This window comes from Plasmodium vivax, chromosome 11, assembly GCF_000002415.2.
Source record: "Plasmodium vivax chromosome 11, whole genome shotgun sequence".
Taxonomy (NCBI): domain Eukaryota; phylum Apicomplexa; class Aconoidasida; order Haemosporida; family Plasmodiidae; genus Plasmodium; species Plasmodium vivax.
In genome coordinates this window covers 649,298-664,285 of record NC_009916.1, presented here as the reverse complement: position 1 = coordinate 664,285, position 14,988 = coordinate 649,298, and the positions used below count along the sequence as shown (strand labels likewise).

General features: G+C 44.2%; 3 protein-coding genes across 3 annotated transcripts; all 3 read right to left on the bottom strand.

Moving 5' to 3' along the window:
* PVX_114755 (hypothetical protein, conserved) lies at positions 1–2,529 on the bottom strand (the record flags this gene model as incomplete). Its single annotated transcript, XM_001616289.1, has 2 exons — positions 1,090–2,529; positions 1–855 (listed from the first exon to the last, which is right to left on the bottom strand). Exons 1-2 carry the CDS (start codon positions 2,149–2,151, stop codon positions 1–3), a joined length of 1,917 nt encoding a protein of 638 aa, XP_001616339.1. The 5' UTR covers positions 2,152–2,529.
* A 754-nt stretch (positions 2,530–3,283) lies between these two features.
* PVX_114760 (hypothetical protein, conserved) lies at positions 3,284–8,334 on the bottom strand (the record flags this gene model as incomplete). Its single annotated transcript, XM_001616290.1, has 1 exon — positions 3,284–8,334. One exon carries the CDS (start codon positions 8,332–8,334, stop codon positions 3,700–3,702), a length of 4,635 nt encoding a protein of 1,544 aa, XP_001616340.1. The 3' UTR covers positions 3,284–3,699.
* A 4,344-nt stretch (positions 8,335–12,678) lies between these two features.
* PVX_114765 (hypothetical protein) lies at positions 12,679–13,582 on the bottom strand (the record flags this gene model as incomplete). The annotated part of the gene is made up of 1 exon (XM_001616291.1): positions 12,679–13,582. Exon 1 carries the CDS (start codon positions 13,156–13,158, stop codon positions 12,679–12,681), a length of 480 nt encoding a protein of 159 aa, XP_001616341.1. The 5' UTR covers positions 13,159–13,582.
* Positions 13,583–14,988: the final 1,406 nt, after the last annotated feature.

The window sequence follows — 14,988 nt, the reverse complement described above, 5'->3', positions numbered from 1 at the left end:
TTAGCACCCTTGGGGGGAGTTCGCCCCCATTTGGTGCTGCGAAAACTGCGAAAGGGGCACGACAAAGGGGGCTGCGCAATTCTTAGCAGTCTTCGTCTTTAAGTATAAGTTGCGCATACTGTTCATGTTCAGCTGCATTATCTCTTTGTTAATGGTGTCCACGTTGCGCTGAACACACGAAAATGGGTTGGTCAGAGGGTTAAAGGCCGCGCTAGTGAGGTTCACACGGTTGGAGGTGATATGGGCATATGGAGGGGAGTAGTTATAGCAATAAGTGTAGTTAGGAGAGCCTGCGCAGGACAATTCGGCAAATTGGGGGGCCCTGGGAAGTGGCATATCACCTGTTGCGGCAGCACCCTTTCCGCTTACTAACAACTGGTGCAAATCTACATTTTCCTTGAGGTTAACTTTTAGGAAAAAGAGTTTCTCTTCTGAGAGATCGAATTTGAAGCCGGTGCTCTTCGGGTTGGAGTCGACCCCCTGGACGGAATCACTCCCCATCCCAGAGCACTCATATATGATGCAGTTCCCAGCCATGGTCATAATTTTCAGCCCACTCTGGGGGAACTCCACAAAGTTGCCCTTTTTGCTGCTTAAAAATATAAAAATGGAATATCTGTAAATACTCTGGCCGGTAAAATTTAGGGTCTCCATCTGTTCGCTGCCTTTTAGGTACAGACAGAACTCCACCGATTTGATTTGATCAGTTGGGATTTTAAACAAAGTGGTGAGTCTTCTAATGGCGAGTCTGAGGATGGATTTGGACACCCCTTCTTCCAGGAAATTCACTTCGTCGACGTCTATCAGGGAGGAGAAGAAGTTCACGTGGACCTGCGACAGCTCTGCTTCGTTTTTCTGAGGGGGGAACGGGGCGTCCACGCGGTGGCGAAGTTGTGAGGTTGCAGGGGTGGTGGTGAGGTGCTAGCGAGGTGTTAGCGTGGTGCTGGCGAAGGTAAGCACTCGCGTAGTGTTAACTCGTCCATAACGAACTGCGAAGAATTCCCGCGGGGGGAATGCGGGGGCGCGTGGTCCCTCATGGCAAAAACGCCATTTTTTTTTTTTTTTTTTTTTTTTTTTTTATTCCCTTACCTTAAGATACAAAAGGCAGTGATTCAGAGCCAAGTAGCTCTCCAAGTCTGAGAGAAACCCTTGGCAGAGGAAGAAATAGGGGGAGCTGCAAATTTCCATCAGACTAATCTTCCTCACCTCTTTCACATTCGTTTTTTTGTTAACCACAGAAATGTAGAAGTTTTTTACGTTTTGTTTTTTAGGAGCAGAGTGTGTATGCGGGTAGGGGGTTCCCCAATTTTGCGGTAAATACGAATCATTGCCCGAATTGGGGAGGGAAAAAAGGCCACACTGTCCCCATAAGTCGTGGTTAAAAAGAGATTTGTTGAAGCGATTAAGGTTGGTCATATTCTGCGCATAGTAGTTGTCCCTCACCCCCTCGTTGCTAAGAACCCTGTTAGCATTGGCGTATCCGAAGTGGTCCCTATTTATTGGTAGACATCTCGAAGGAGAGAAGCTCCCCTGGGTTGTTATCCCCTTAGTGGTGCATTTTTTATCATATACAGATGCAGACTCGAGCAGCATTTTCGCGTGCTCTGCGTTGAAGTAGCCCACAGATCCAGTTGGTCCCCCACCCCTCATCATCGTCATGGCGTCATCATTTATCTGCAGCTCATTGGGGAAGTAATCTGCGCTTAAAACGAACACTTTAAAGAAAGCGTTAATCTTTTCGTTGATTCTCTTTTTTGTGTCGTTTACCAAGTCGAGGAGCATTTTCGTCCAGCTCCACTTTTCGTTTTCTTTCAAAAGGGAGTTTATGCAGCTCGCCAGGAACTTCCTGCCCCGGTCGATGCCGCGTTCGATGCCGCGTTCGATGCTGCGTTCCATGCCGCGTTGCATGCCACTTTGCTTACTCCCCTTTGGAGAGATAAGCTGCCCTTTTGCCTTCCTATAGGGGTGTATCCTCTGGTTCATCCTAGTTATTTCTATCGTCACGTATCCCTTATTCATTTCTTCCTTTTTCTTCCTGTCCTTCCCTTGGCCGGTTCCGCCATTTCTGCAGTAATACACGGTGATGTATTTTTTGTCTGGCCCACTCATTTGGAGATTTTCCTGATGTGTCCCCTCGGTTGACCTTTTCATCAAATGGGGAGTGAAAGAAGATAGACGCCACTCCCCCTTTGGTCACTTGCGTGTGTGCCTATCTGTTCATTTATATATGTTGGTCCTTTTGAATGTATTTGCGGTGTTCTTGGGCAGATGTCTTTCGCCTGAAGTGGTTAACACTGGCTGGTGGGAGTTACTTTTCACCAATTTGGAGTCTCAGTGGTTTACTTGTTTGCTTCGAAGGGGGGATCAAAGTTTGTCCCTCCCCCCGAAAATAAAGTGCCAATTTGGATAAGCGAAAATTATCCTTCCCACAAAATGACTTTAAAATGTTTGTAAAATTGCCTTCCCATTTATTCCCGCCCCTGTGTGTGTGCAGGTCGGCCGAATTGTCTCTGTCCTGCGCAAGGTGAAGTGACAGTGGGAAATCCCCCCTTCATTGAAAGTTTTCCATTTTAAAAAGGGGCTGTTTACTCGGGGAAGAGGCAAATTGGGGCCTCTTCTTCCTTCTGATTGTGCCTATGGGTATCCTTTTTTTTTTTTTTTTTTTTTTAAATTCGGCAAAATGACCCCGCTCTGTCGAAAGAGTTATGCCTTTCGAGTGGGGTATTCCACATAGCTTGCCATTTTCCAAGCGCATCTTTCCCTTTTTTTTTTTTAAAAAAGACCAGTGGTGAGTTACCATTCGGGGTTTTCCATTAAGGATAGCCATTTTGGATTTACATAGCTGCTACTTTACTCCCTGCATGTGTGTGTGTAGTTCATCAGCGTGTGATATTTTTTTTCCCCCTGTGGGGAGAAGCACCGTTATAGGGGTGGCTAAACGGTGTGCAGCTATTTACGGGAGTGTTTGCAAGGCGACCCTGTGATGGGGCTGTGTAGGAGAAAGAGCTTTCATACATATATCATATATATACCTATCTATGTGTGTATTTTTTTTTTTTCTGGCTTCCCCCCGCCCGTTCAGCTACGAAGCACATGTGCGTATTGCCCACCAACGGGGGAAAAAAAATCAGTGCGACGGTTACGGGAAGGCATCCCTATGCGTAGAGAAGCATCTCCCCCATTTTCCAGCGCAAACTCATTGAAGTGCGTTGGGTTATCCCCTCGACGCGAGGCTCACTTTGCCAAAGTGGCGTGTACCCCATAGTGGTGTGATTAAAATTTTGCAAAAGTTCCCAAAGAGTGCTACTCAGCATGCACATTTGTAGAGTTTATTTTTTTTTATAATAAAATGAACAAATGTGCGTAGCTTCAAAGTGTTGGAAAAGTAGCGGCCGCCACTGTGCGGAGGCACCATTTTGATGCGCACCACCAGTCGGAAAGGGGAAAAAAAAAGGGAACAAAGAGGAAATGTGGAGCGTCAAAATGGGAGCGGCGCTAATGTGTGATGCACACCCCGTAAGGTAACAAAAAAAAAAAAAAAATGTCACAAAAAATGTATTCATTTGGAAGTGCATCGAGAAAAGGTGATACAAAAAAAAGGAAAAAAAAAACGTAGGTGAGGGGAAAGGGAAAAGGAACGGGACAAAAGGGCGTTTAATTCCTACTGACGATGCAGATTTGGCCGATTCAAGTGCCCCTTCAGGTGCCCGTTCCGTTGTCAGTGCCGACGCCCTCGCACTCCACTTCCTCCCCCTCGTCCTCCTCCACGTGGCCATTCTCATAAGCAAAATTGTCATCCTCGTCGATGTGTTCACCCAGGGGGCTCATATCACTGTGGGGAGTCCTCTCGCGCATTGCACCCTTGTCGCGCTGTTGCCCGTCACCTCCCACCCCATCAGAGGACGAAGCAGCACCGGGGGTATCATAAATTTGCCTCAACTTGACTTCCTTCTCAATCCATTTGATGTTGATTTGTTCGAGTGGGGAGCATATAACTGCATCGTTGGTGTATTCACCTGTCCCCAAAAAAATTCTACACTTGAGATTTTCAGTTTTGACGCATTCACTGGTATCATCTTGCTTCCTCATTTCGTCTTTATTGCCAAAAAACCAGTGATCCTTTTTGGGGTGCAGAGGCGGTTTGTTATTATAAATTTTGCATAACTCATCGGCATCAAAGTAGGTAGCATCTCCACTTTGTAAAGTGCCCCTACAGTGGTAAAGCCACAGAGTGTGAACCTTCTGTATGTGGTTATAATTGGCCTTCTTCGATTTTATTAAATTATCTGTGCAATTTTTCGCAGCAATGATGTGTGTAACTCCAGGCATATCATAATTGGTATAAATTTTGGCCCCCAATTCCAGGGCTATTTCTTTCTGCCTATCTTCACAATCTGATGAAAGCACATGTTGGGAATTTTTTGAGTTCTTTCTAAACCCTGTAAAGTAAACTCCCACATTGCATAGTGTGCTCAGCATAATATCATCAATGAGTCTTCCCACATCTACCTCCAGAGGTCTTTCAAAAAATTGCTTATGCAGTTTCAGCAAAACTTTGGTCATGAAATGGAGATGCATATCCATGTCAACGAATCTTTTCTTACAAGTGCTGGGTTCTTTAAAATGAGAAATGATATCATATTTGCTTAGCTCGAAAAAATTATAATGTTCTGCTTTTAAAATATGTGAGTGGGGGATATCCGTCCAGACGTCTTTTCTATCATCAAAAGCGATGACATATTTGGAATCTACATTTGGGTATATTTTGGAGAAGTTTTTATTTTCCTCCCTATCAGCAGAACTGCATCTAGCAACGATTCTATCGGCAAAAAGGGTTCTATCCGGATCTAAAATGGCGATCACTACATCTGCGTACTCCCTCGTCGCGTTGGTATAAATGGACAGTTCATAGTATAGTGATAGGATTTGCAAAAACTGACGTACGTAGGGTCTAAATTTTAGGTAATAAAAAAAGTTATAGTAGGGGAGGAAAAATTTATATAATTCTGGCTCTCCATTTTCATCAACGAAATTTTCCAGAGGCAATTCCATGTTGAACCTTGCAAAGGAGGTAGCCTGCAGTAATGTGTTATCTAAGTCAAGTAGAAGAATTAGCTTCCCATCCTTTAGGGAGGAATGGTAACTGCTTTGGCCCTCCTTGTGAAATTTGGTCTTCAATATATGGGGGGACAAAATTTTTATTTCGTGCAGCTCGTACATACTGCTGTACTTCTCCGGGGGGTACGGCATATACGAGTTGATGAACAGGTCTTCGTTTCGCATTTGAGCAAACGGCTCCGGTTCGTCTTCCCCCAATTGGTTTCCCTCCTCTTCCTCCTTCACATCGATGCTGTTTTGGCCCGCTCTGCTATCCCCAAAGGGGTGGTAATTATCGCTTGAGTCAGCTCCACCTTGGAATGGCTTCCCACCTGACTGCTCACCACCCATTTCTTCCTTCACATTAGGAAGTAAACTAGACTCCCCAAAGGGGGTGGCCGCCCCACCTGTGCGAGGGTACTCTCTGTACACACCCCCTCCCATATGCGCATCTGCGTTTTTTCTATTTAGATCATACGAGTTGGCATTTCCTGCATCACTGCTTACGTTAAAATGGGGCTGGCCAGTCTCAACTCCGTAGGCATAGCTCATGCCCCTCTCATACGCATTATCATTGCTGCCTTCCCCTTTCGCCGCTATACCCGCTGGGACAGTACCATACACATTGGGATTTCCATCCGCTCCTCTGCCACCGCTATACAGACTGTAAAGACTTTGCATTAGGTCCGATTTGCCATAGGGGCCCTGGTTTGAGCCATACCCAAGTGCCACCCCCCCGTTGGCGGGGGGTGAGGCAGAGGTCCCATTGGCCCCACCCATCCCTGCTGCCGCTTCCACCTCAGCCATGTTGTTGGTCCACTTAGGGAAGGCGTTTTTATCTCTTCCCAAATCGGCACCGTTGTTGTCCTTCTCCCTATCGCTCTCGTCTCCCCCCTCGTCATCACTAATCTCGGACACCTCGCTGAGGCACTCGATGTAACTGGGACCGCTGCTCCTCACCTTGGAGACATCCTTACTGCCTCCACCCCCGCTCAGTTCATTTTGAAGACTGTCTCTCAAATTTTTCAGCAGCTCCAAGTTGAGGTTCTTCGCGAGGGCATTCAATTCGGGGAGGTTCCCCCCGCTGGGGTTTCCCACCTGGGTGAGATCGCCAGACCCGCCTCTGTAACTGCCAGGGGGTTCATCTCCATTTGGGTTTGCGGCCTTCCGATCGGTGAGGTTCACCCCGCTACTATCACCCCCGTCCGCATCACTCCTACCGCTCATCACCGATGCAACCGCGGCGCCTCCCTTGTTTGTCCCCTTTTCATTGTTCGTTTTTTTGTTTTTAATTCGGTCGAAATTCACATAAGAGTTGAGGTACTTGTTAAGCGAGAAGGTCATGTTGTTAAATGGTTTTTTCTTCATGCTGGGGTAGAAGTTACTGACGTGGTTGTTTCGGCCGGGCGGTTTGCTTCCCCCGGGGGGGGCGCTCACAGCTGCGTTAGTGGCAGCGTTTAGAGCGGCGTTAAGCGGCGGCGCACCGAGCGCTGCACTGCTTAAAGCGGCGCTGCTTGCTGCACTGTCATTCCCATGGGGCTGCACCTGGCCGCCAATCGTGTTCACGCCCAAATTCATATCCGGGAGCTCCTTTTCACCCTCCCGATTGCCATAAAAAGACGAATCGCTTCCCTTTTTTACACCCGTGTTGATAATTTTTAGCGAGTTATTGCTGTACCTTTTTAAAGAATCGTTAAAGGACTTATAATAATTTTTTTTCTGCTTATGCTTTTGAAAAGTGTTGCTATCAAATTTTACATTTTTCCTCTTCTTCCCGACATTGCTATAATTCACGGTGGCATTATTTTTATCGTTTCTGGTCATGTGCATGTTGCTACTTGGGTGTACCTTATCTGTTGCCATATTTTGGTTGCCCACATTTTTCGCTTCCGCATCGTTGGGTGTGCTCAAAGGTAGGTTGTTGCTGACCCTGAAGGGATCCCCAGCATCGAGGTCTCTGCTACCATCGAGGTTTCTGCTACCATCGAGGTCTCTGCCACCCCCCGGATGATTCACCACGTCATTGTCCTCACCATCGATCCCTACGTTGGCATACAATTTGTTGTTTTTTAATTTTCTATTTTCGTACACATTTCTGCTATGCGGTTTGCCTACCCCTTGGTTGCTTCTCTTGTGGGCATCGTCGTAGAACCCGTCCGCTAGCGCGTCCCCATGGGTGCCTCCGTACGCGTCCCCGTAGATGCCCTCACTTGGAGGAGGCATGTTCCTCCTTTCTGCGCCCTCCCCATCGTCACTGGGGTGGTACAGGTCACTCCGCGGGCCATACTGGCTTTGCACATTTGGCACATTTGGTACACTTTGCTGGTTCTTGCGGCCGTAGAGGGAGAACCCCTGCTGCTCGCCCTCGTGGTCGTCTGCGTCCTTCTCTCCTTCTCGCTCGTCCCCGACAACCGCGCCAATATTGCCCCTATCGTCCCACCCGAGGTTTGGCTTGCCCACGCCATGCTTCATAGAACCTTTGTTAAAATGGGCGAAGCGATTTCTAAACCCCTTTGCGTTCTTATTAGCGCCAAAGTGGTTGTGCCCACCTGCGCCACTCCCCCCGCTGGTGATGTTACCTTTGCCAAGGTTTATACCATTCACGTTTACGTTTTTTCCAACTCTTTTGCCAAAATTTTTGCCCTTCATATGACTCACCTCCGTATTGTCGAGGAAGCCCTCCTTATATTGGGGGAAGTTACTTAACTTGTCAGTGGGGGGACCGTTGCTGCCCGGATTGCCTCCACTGACGTTACTATTACTGTAGACGAGGTTCCGTAGAGAACCCGTCATATGATTACCAGCGCTGCATGCGTCATTGGAAGTGATAGTAGCATTCGGCGCATTGGCTGCATTTGCCTCATTTACCGCATTCACCGCATTCACCGCACTGGTGTTGTTTGATTGGTAGGTGGGACTACTAAACGGGTCGAGGCCGTGCATAGCTGCTGCTCGATCGTAGTCGCTACTCCCTTCGTTCATTTCGCTGGACATGCTCATTTGACTATTCCTCGCGCTTCCTCTCACGTTTCCTCTGACGTTTCCTCTGGCGCTGCCCCGCACACTTCCCCTCGCGTTGCCCCTCACACCTCCCCTGGGGCCACCTCTCGCATTCCCCCGCAAACTGTTCATATTGTTACTGCCACCTTCACTGTAATACAGCCTCTTTTTGTTTTCCGCAAATGGTGATGCAATGGAGTCCATCTCTGCATCGTTGGGACCGTCCCTTCCCTCCATTTCCAGCATGACAATGGAAGTGAAATTTTTTAAAATAACGGGAGAGAGGGGGGAGCGGCAGGACGAAACCCACGTCTGCGGACGTAATAACTTCTGCGGATGTAATCCCTTCTGCAGACGTAAACACGTGTGCAGGAATTCCGGTGTATGCTCCTCCCCCCGCTCTCAAAAATACACGTGCCTACGCGCTGTGTGACCGGGTCGGGGGAAAAGCTGTCAAAATATGAAGCCTACAGGGAAGGGGAGATACAGTCAACGGAGCAAACAAACGTTTTATTTGGCCTAACCGTTAATGTCCCTTAAGATGGTATACCTAGCTCTTTTAGTAGAAAAAAAAAAAAAAAAAAAAAAAAAACTATTCGCTACGCAACTGTGTTGCAACGCAACGACCTTGAAATGATATTAAAGACGACGTTGTTTCGGTGGTTATTTCGATTAACTATTTTGTTGTTCTTTCTCCCTCTGGATGGCTCTCCTTTCCTCTCCTATTCAGCAAATTGTGTTTTTTTTTTTTTTTTTTTTTATTCGTTGCGCGATTGTGTTGCCTTCGCCGCATCCAACTCGCGAGGGCTTATTCTTTTTCTCTTTCCTTAAAAATTGGCTACTCGTGGGCCCTGCCCTTTTTCGCGTATCCCTCCGGATTATTGCACTGTGCGTTGTGAGCAACGCTTTTTGAGCAGCTCTCGTGGGGAGAGAGCCACGTGTGTGCACGTACTGACTCCCCACTGCACCTACACGTCTGCCTAGCAGCGCACTTGGCCAGAACGAATCTCAGCCAGGTTAGCACCCCTCTCTCCCCTCTTGTGCGTTCAAATGGACAATTACGCTTGAAAGAGAAGGGGGAAATGAAACAAAAAAAATAAATAATAAAAAATAAAAATAAAAGGGAAAGGGGGAAAAAATCACATCGCTCGGTGTAATTTTTTTAAAAGATAAATAAATGGTGAATACGTAGGTGCACAAAACTGGGTGGATTTATTTGCTTTTACGAAAGGCCACGCATGCAGGTGCGGTCATCCATGCGGCCATTCGTATGTGCGAATGTGTAGCGTGAGTAGAGCGTGAAAATGCTAAACGGACAACAGCATTTACACTTTTGAGGATACCCCCCCTACACCTCTGCGTAGGAGCGTGCACACGTCAAAGAAACGAAAATGCAGTCTGCAGAGGGACAGCGCATCCGTACGTTTGCACTTCTCCACGTGTGTTCACGCAGATGTGTTGGAACGTATGATACGAAACACACGGTGGGGGAAATAAAACGAATTGGCAAAAAAAAAAAAAAATGGGGCATGCAGAGATGTAAGCCCAAATAGGAATACAAAAATGGTAAGCAAAAGTGGCAGGGCATGCCTTCACATAGCTCAACGGGAAACATGGGAGTCCCCGCGACAATTCTCTTTACATGTATAGGCACGTAAATGAGTAACTGTACAACTGTGGGGAAAAAACGCAAACATATTTTAACTCGCCTTTGCGCGTGTGAAAAATGCTATACCTTCTACATGCTACACCAAAAAAGGAAAAAAAAAAAAAAACACGCATACGTATATGTGTGAATATATATGCATATATATACACATTCCTACAAATTAGCTTTTTCTTTTTTTTATTTTTTTTGTGCTTTTCCACCCCCTTGTGGTTCATTTTGAGTAGGTGTCCTTTACAACCATGCTTCGTGCGAGTAAGGAAAAAAAAAAAATAAAAAATAAAATAAATAAATAAAATATATCAAATTATTTCAAATTATTTCAAATTATTTCAAATTATTTCCAACTATTTCAAATTGTTTCAAATCATTTCAATTCATTTCAAATTAAACATCTTTCTTACAATTCCCTTTTTCTTTACCTGCACTGCTGCAGAACTGGGCTACGTTAAACACGCACTTATTAAACTCATTTTTTGGCATACATGTAACGTGGCGCACGCAGTTGTGTGGTACTCATGCGGAGTTCATATCGGCGCTTTTGTCTCCCTTTGGGAATAAAAATAAAACTTCAAAGCGCCAAAAAAACACAAAGGGGGATCTGCATAAGGTTAGGATAAACAGTGGGTACTACACAAATGCTGATGCGCGTTAAATGTATTATCCGTGGAGCACAGGTCCCACGTACACAGCATATGTAACGTCTCGTTTAAGGTTAACTTATACGAGCGATTGTGCAGGCGACGTGGCACAACTGGGGGGGCAGCTCACTGGTGAAATAATACTCACATGTAATGTGGCACGTACGTAGGTGGCAATTGTAACCGCGCAACGCGCATAAAAATGTACACACACATATATGTTAATATAAAAATACAACACACCAACGCGCGCACGCGAAACGTCCGACGCCTATGCAAAAATAAGCGACAGAAAGGAGCTCGATCTTGCGGAGCATTACTTTACGATGAAGAATAAATCAAAATTTAATTTTGCATTAACATCTTCATTTTATTCTTTCTACCGCTGGGATTTTTTTTTTTTTTTCTCTTACGAAGCGTTTACCTTCTATTTGGCACATGTATGTATATGTTGTACACCTATGCATGGGCCATTAGTCCATCATTCGATAGGCGCATATGTACTTAAATTTTTTTTCATTCTTGCGGGCGTACCAGCACGAAAGGTATAGGCATATTATGTATACACATAAATGAATAGGCACATATATCGTACGCACAATTGGGTACACTCTCAACTGCGCATGAACAAGGCGAATTATACATTTACCTCTTTTTTATACACTTATAACATGCGTGTAAGGGTAAAAGGGCATGCTCTCCACTCCCGCCTATACAATTACGGAGTTGTAATTTTCTCCAATATGAAGTACACTCTACGTAAATAAACTGCGGGCTATTTTGTAAAAAAAAAAACAATTAAATTACAACGGAATGTCAGCATACGCACTATGTAGGCACCTGGGCAGCATGTTCACTCCCTCGCAGGTACAGTCACACACACATGTAGCAAATCACAGTTGGACATACACGCACGTACTGCTCATGCGGGTATTTTTCCAATAAGGTAGATACGGTATATTTGTTCATATAACCTTATTTCCTTCCTGTTCTTTTCCCCAACGATTTTTTTTTTTTTTTTTTTTCCCGTTTAAATCGTTAATATTTTAACGTTTTTGCTTATTTATTGCTAAGCGCATGTGATGTTCTGCTTATCGATACCAACCGGTTTTTATATCGTTTTTTTATATCTTTATATGTTTATCTTTTTACTCATAGACCAGTGAGCGGGTTGGACGTGTGTGGGGGGAGCATTCGTATTGGAAGTCACACAGGCAGGTGTATTTATTTATGCATATGTAACCACGTATGAATGTATGTAACTATGTATGCACACACGTACGTACGTGTGTGTACCCATATGTGCCTACGCGCGGTGTGCGCTTCACCAGTATATGTTACTACACACGAGTATGTAAGCAGGGAGGTAGAGCGGAGAAGCGTAACAAGAAACGTGGGACTATATGTACATAAGGGGTCCGCGTGCGTGTGGAGGGGAAGGGCAACTCAAATGCACACAGAAAGATGTACACTGTGCATATACACACAGGACGCAGCAGCCACTTTTTCGCGTTCTCTAGCAAATTTTTAAAAGGAATTGCAAATTTGGAGATTTACGAGAACGAAAAAAAAACGGTTCGCGCGTTCATGGCGGTTATATATGTATACGTACGCATGGCGCACCTGCTACTTTCTGTTTTTTTTTATATTTCCCTATCAATAACGGTTAAGTTGCGGCGCTTTAAAAACTTCGCTGAAGCTGTGCAAAGTGTATCACTCTTCATTCGTGATGGTGTTATACCTTTGTTCAGCGCGCATACATATTCATTCATTCAGTCATTCATTTGGTCATTCCGCTACGACAGGATAATACATACGGCATACAATTTTATAAATTCGCTTCGATGGCATGTACAACGTCAGCCAAGTCGAAGATAGTTGTTAAAGGGATTTCGTACATAACGTGAAGAATTGTTATGTTATCTTATATTAAAAAAAAAAAAAACAATTCTTTTTTCAAAACATAAATCTTTTCTTCTTTCAAAAAAAAGAAAAAAATTACTTTTGTTTGCTATATACTTTGGGCCCTTTACTCGAAAATTAACGCTTTTTTTTTTTTTTTTTTTTTTTGATTATTTTTGATTATTTTGATTATTTTGATTATTTTTCCCTTTAATGAGAAATGAAAAAAAATCCAGGGGTAAAAAAAAAATTGCTATATAGTCGCGGTACGACGATTGGTCCACCGGATGGCACAGCGAGTGACAAGATAACACGCTATTAAAATTAATGCTACTTGTTTCGTATTTTTATGCTATATGCTGATTTGAAAAATCATACATTTAATATAAAAACGCAAAGAAGGAGTGCAGGGGATTGGCTGGCTAATATGCATACAATACACGTAGGTCGGTCATACGGAATTGCATACGCATAAAAGTACGTAATAGTAAGCATACCATAATAACAATGCATGTAAATCCGCGCGGCAATTACGCGTGCGATGAAAAAATGACAAATCAAACAAAGGAACGAAAAATGGCTATTCTGGTGAACAGAAAAGGAGGGATTGCTGAGAGGAGGCAGGATGAAGAGGCAAAGAAATGAAAAAATAACAAAATGGTGAAAAAAAAAAGAAAGGAGCGTATAAAAATAATGCAAAAAAATTGCGTCATAATTTGTCAGAGTATTTGAAAAAAAAAAAAAAAAAATTAAGTATACATTACATTTTTGGTATGAAAAAAAAAAATTAAAAAAAAAAATTGCGCCATACGAACTGCGAACATTTGAACGCATATGGGCATAGTGGTACATTTTTATGGCCCCATTTTGTAACGAACGAAAGGAAGATTAAAAAAGGGGTACCCTCTACATATTTACATATATATTATATATATACCTTTTTTTTACGGCATATATTTTATGTATAATACATGTTCACTCGCTACATGGCGTCATGGTCCATCGCATGATAAGCGCGCTTAAAAAAAAAGGCCTTCTTACAGGTGAGCGGCGAGTACATGCAAACAAATACATAACGTATAATACGTACATACTTATCATGTGGCGGACTTTGCTGCTTCGCGGCTTCGCGGCAGACGGAATGGGGGAGGAATTTAATAGAATTTTTTAATCGTAGGGCTGGCAAAAAGGCTCATTCGATTGTATGTTACGTCATTAGCACGTACGTACGTATATGCGCATGTAAGGATGTATTGCATTTAACGTATATAGTACCGATGCGACGCCCATGGGCAAAAATGGCCCCATTTTTTTTGCGTTCGCTTGACCAATGGGGCAATATAAGGAAGAAAAAGTAACCCCCCGTTTTTGTTGCGGTACAGACTGCCCCCTTTTGCTGAACCATTTTTAGCAAGACCTTACCGTTTTGCGCCAAACCGGCAACATTTGCAGAGTTCACTGATAGGTAAACTATAAAATAAAATGAGCATCCTCTTTATTGCATAATTGCGCCTTTTGTTTTGCTGCGCTTTGTCTACGGTCAGGTGCCATTTTCTTTTCCTTTCTTTTCTTTTTCTTTTTTAATTGTCCATTTGAGGAAAACTTAAACCGTTTGGCAGTGTTCGCCTTAGTTTTTTTATTTTTTCATATTTTATCTCATAATGCAGAGAAGCGCATAGGCACGTGTACTGCCTTACGTTATTATGTATGTCCATTTGTTGGGAATATTTCTCACGCGCAACTATATTAAAAAATACCCCATTGAATCGACGCTGCCAGAGAGGAAACACCATCGTGGCGAGTGTAGTGTACGAAAAAAGAAAAAGAAAACGTTCATCGAGGTGATGCTGAGTTGCCATTCGTTGGGAAAAACCCATGTCTGACCGTTTTTCCTCAGCCCTAATGCGAACGTTTTAGAGAGTACATCCCGCTGTTATCATCGTTGCGGGTAAGCGATGCCCCGCGGAGGACGTAGATGCGCGATGGGGCACTCACCTATGGATTTCTTCATATGGATGGAGACAAACCTATTTGTTTCTCCAATTTAATTCTAATGAAGAAACTGCTGCTGAGTTTTTTTTCCCACAGATGAAGGGGGTGATCAAAATGGTAAGCCGGGTGAAGTTCCCCCTCCTGTGCACATCCAATTGTGCGTTTGTGTCCCTGCGCTGTACGTGGCTTAGCGGAGGAGCAACCTGCTTTTAGGGGGAGACCAAAAAGAAGTACATTCCCTCTGGCCTCTATTCCTTTGCCAATTTTCATACGCAGGTGTTTATTGCCTCTCTTTGTTCCTACCCAATTGGGGGTTCTTTTTGTTAAAGTAAAATTGGTAAATGATATAGCAGCGTGGGAGGGTTTGGAAATTGAGCATCATTGGCCTAACCCGCGCATTCGCAGTGTGCCCTTCTATCATATTTTTTTTTAAACTGTAGCGGCAGCTCCTCTTCCCAGAAATGGTGAAAAGACAAAAAGGAGAAAAGGTCGCGTTGCTTCTTTTGCGTGTTCAGCTTATGCGCGCACGTCGGGATGCACATATCGGTGGGAGGACAACCACCCCCCCATTTCGCATAACATACAAAAAGGTTATACAAAAAAGGGGAAAAAAAAACTTCTACAAAGGCTGCTTACGAAAGAGGCACGGCGACATTATTATGTTCTTCTTGTTCGCCAAAAAAGCGAATT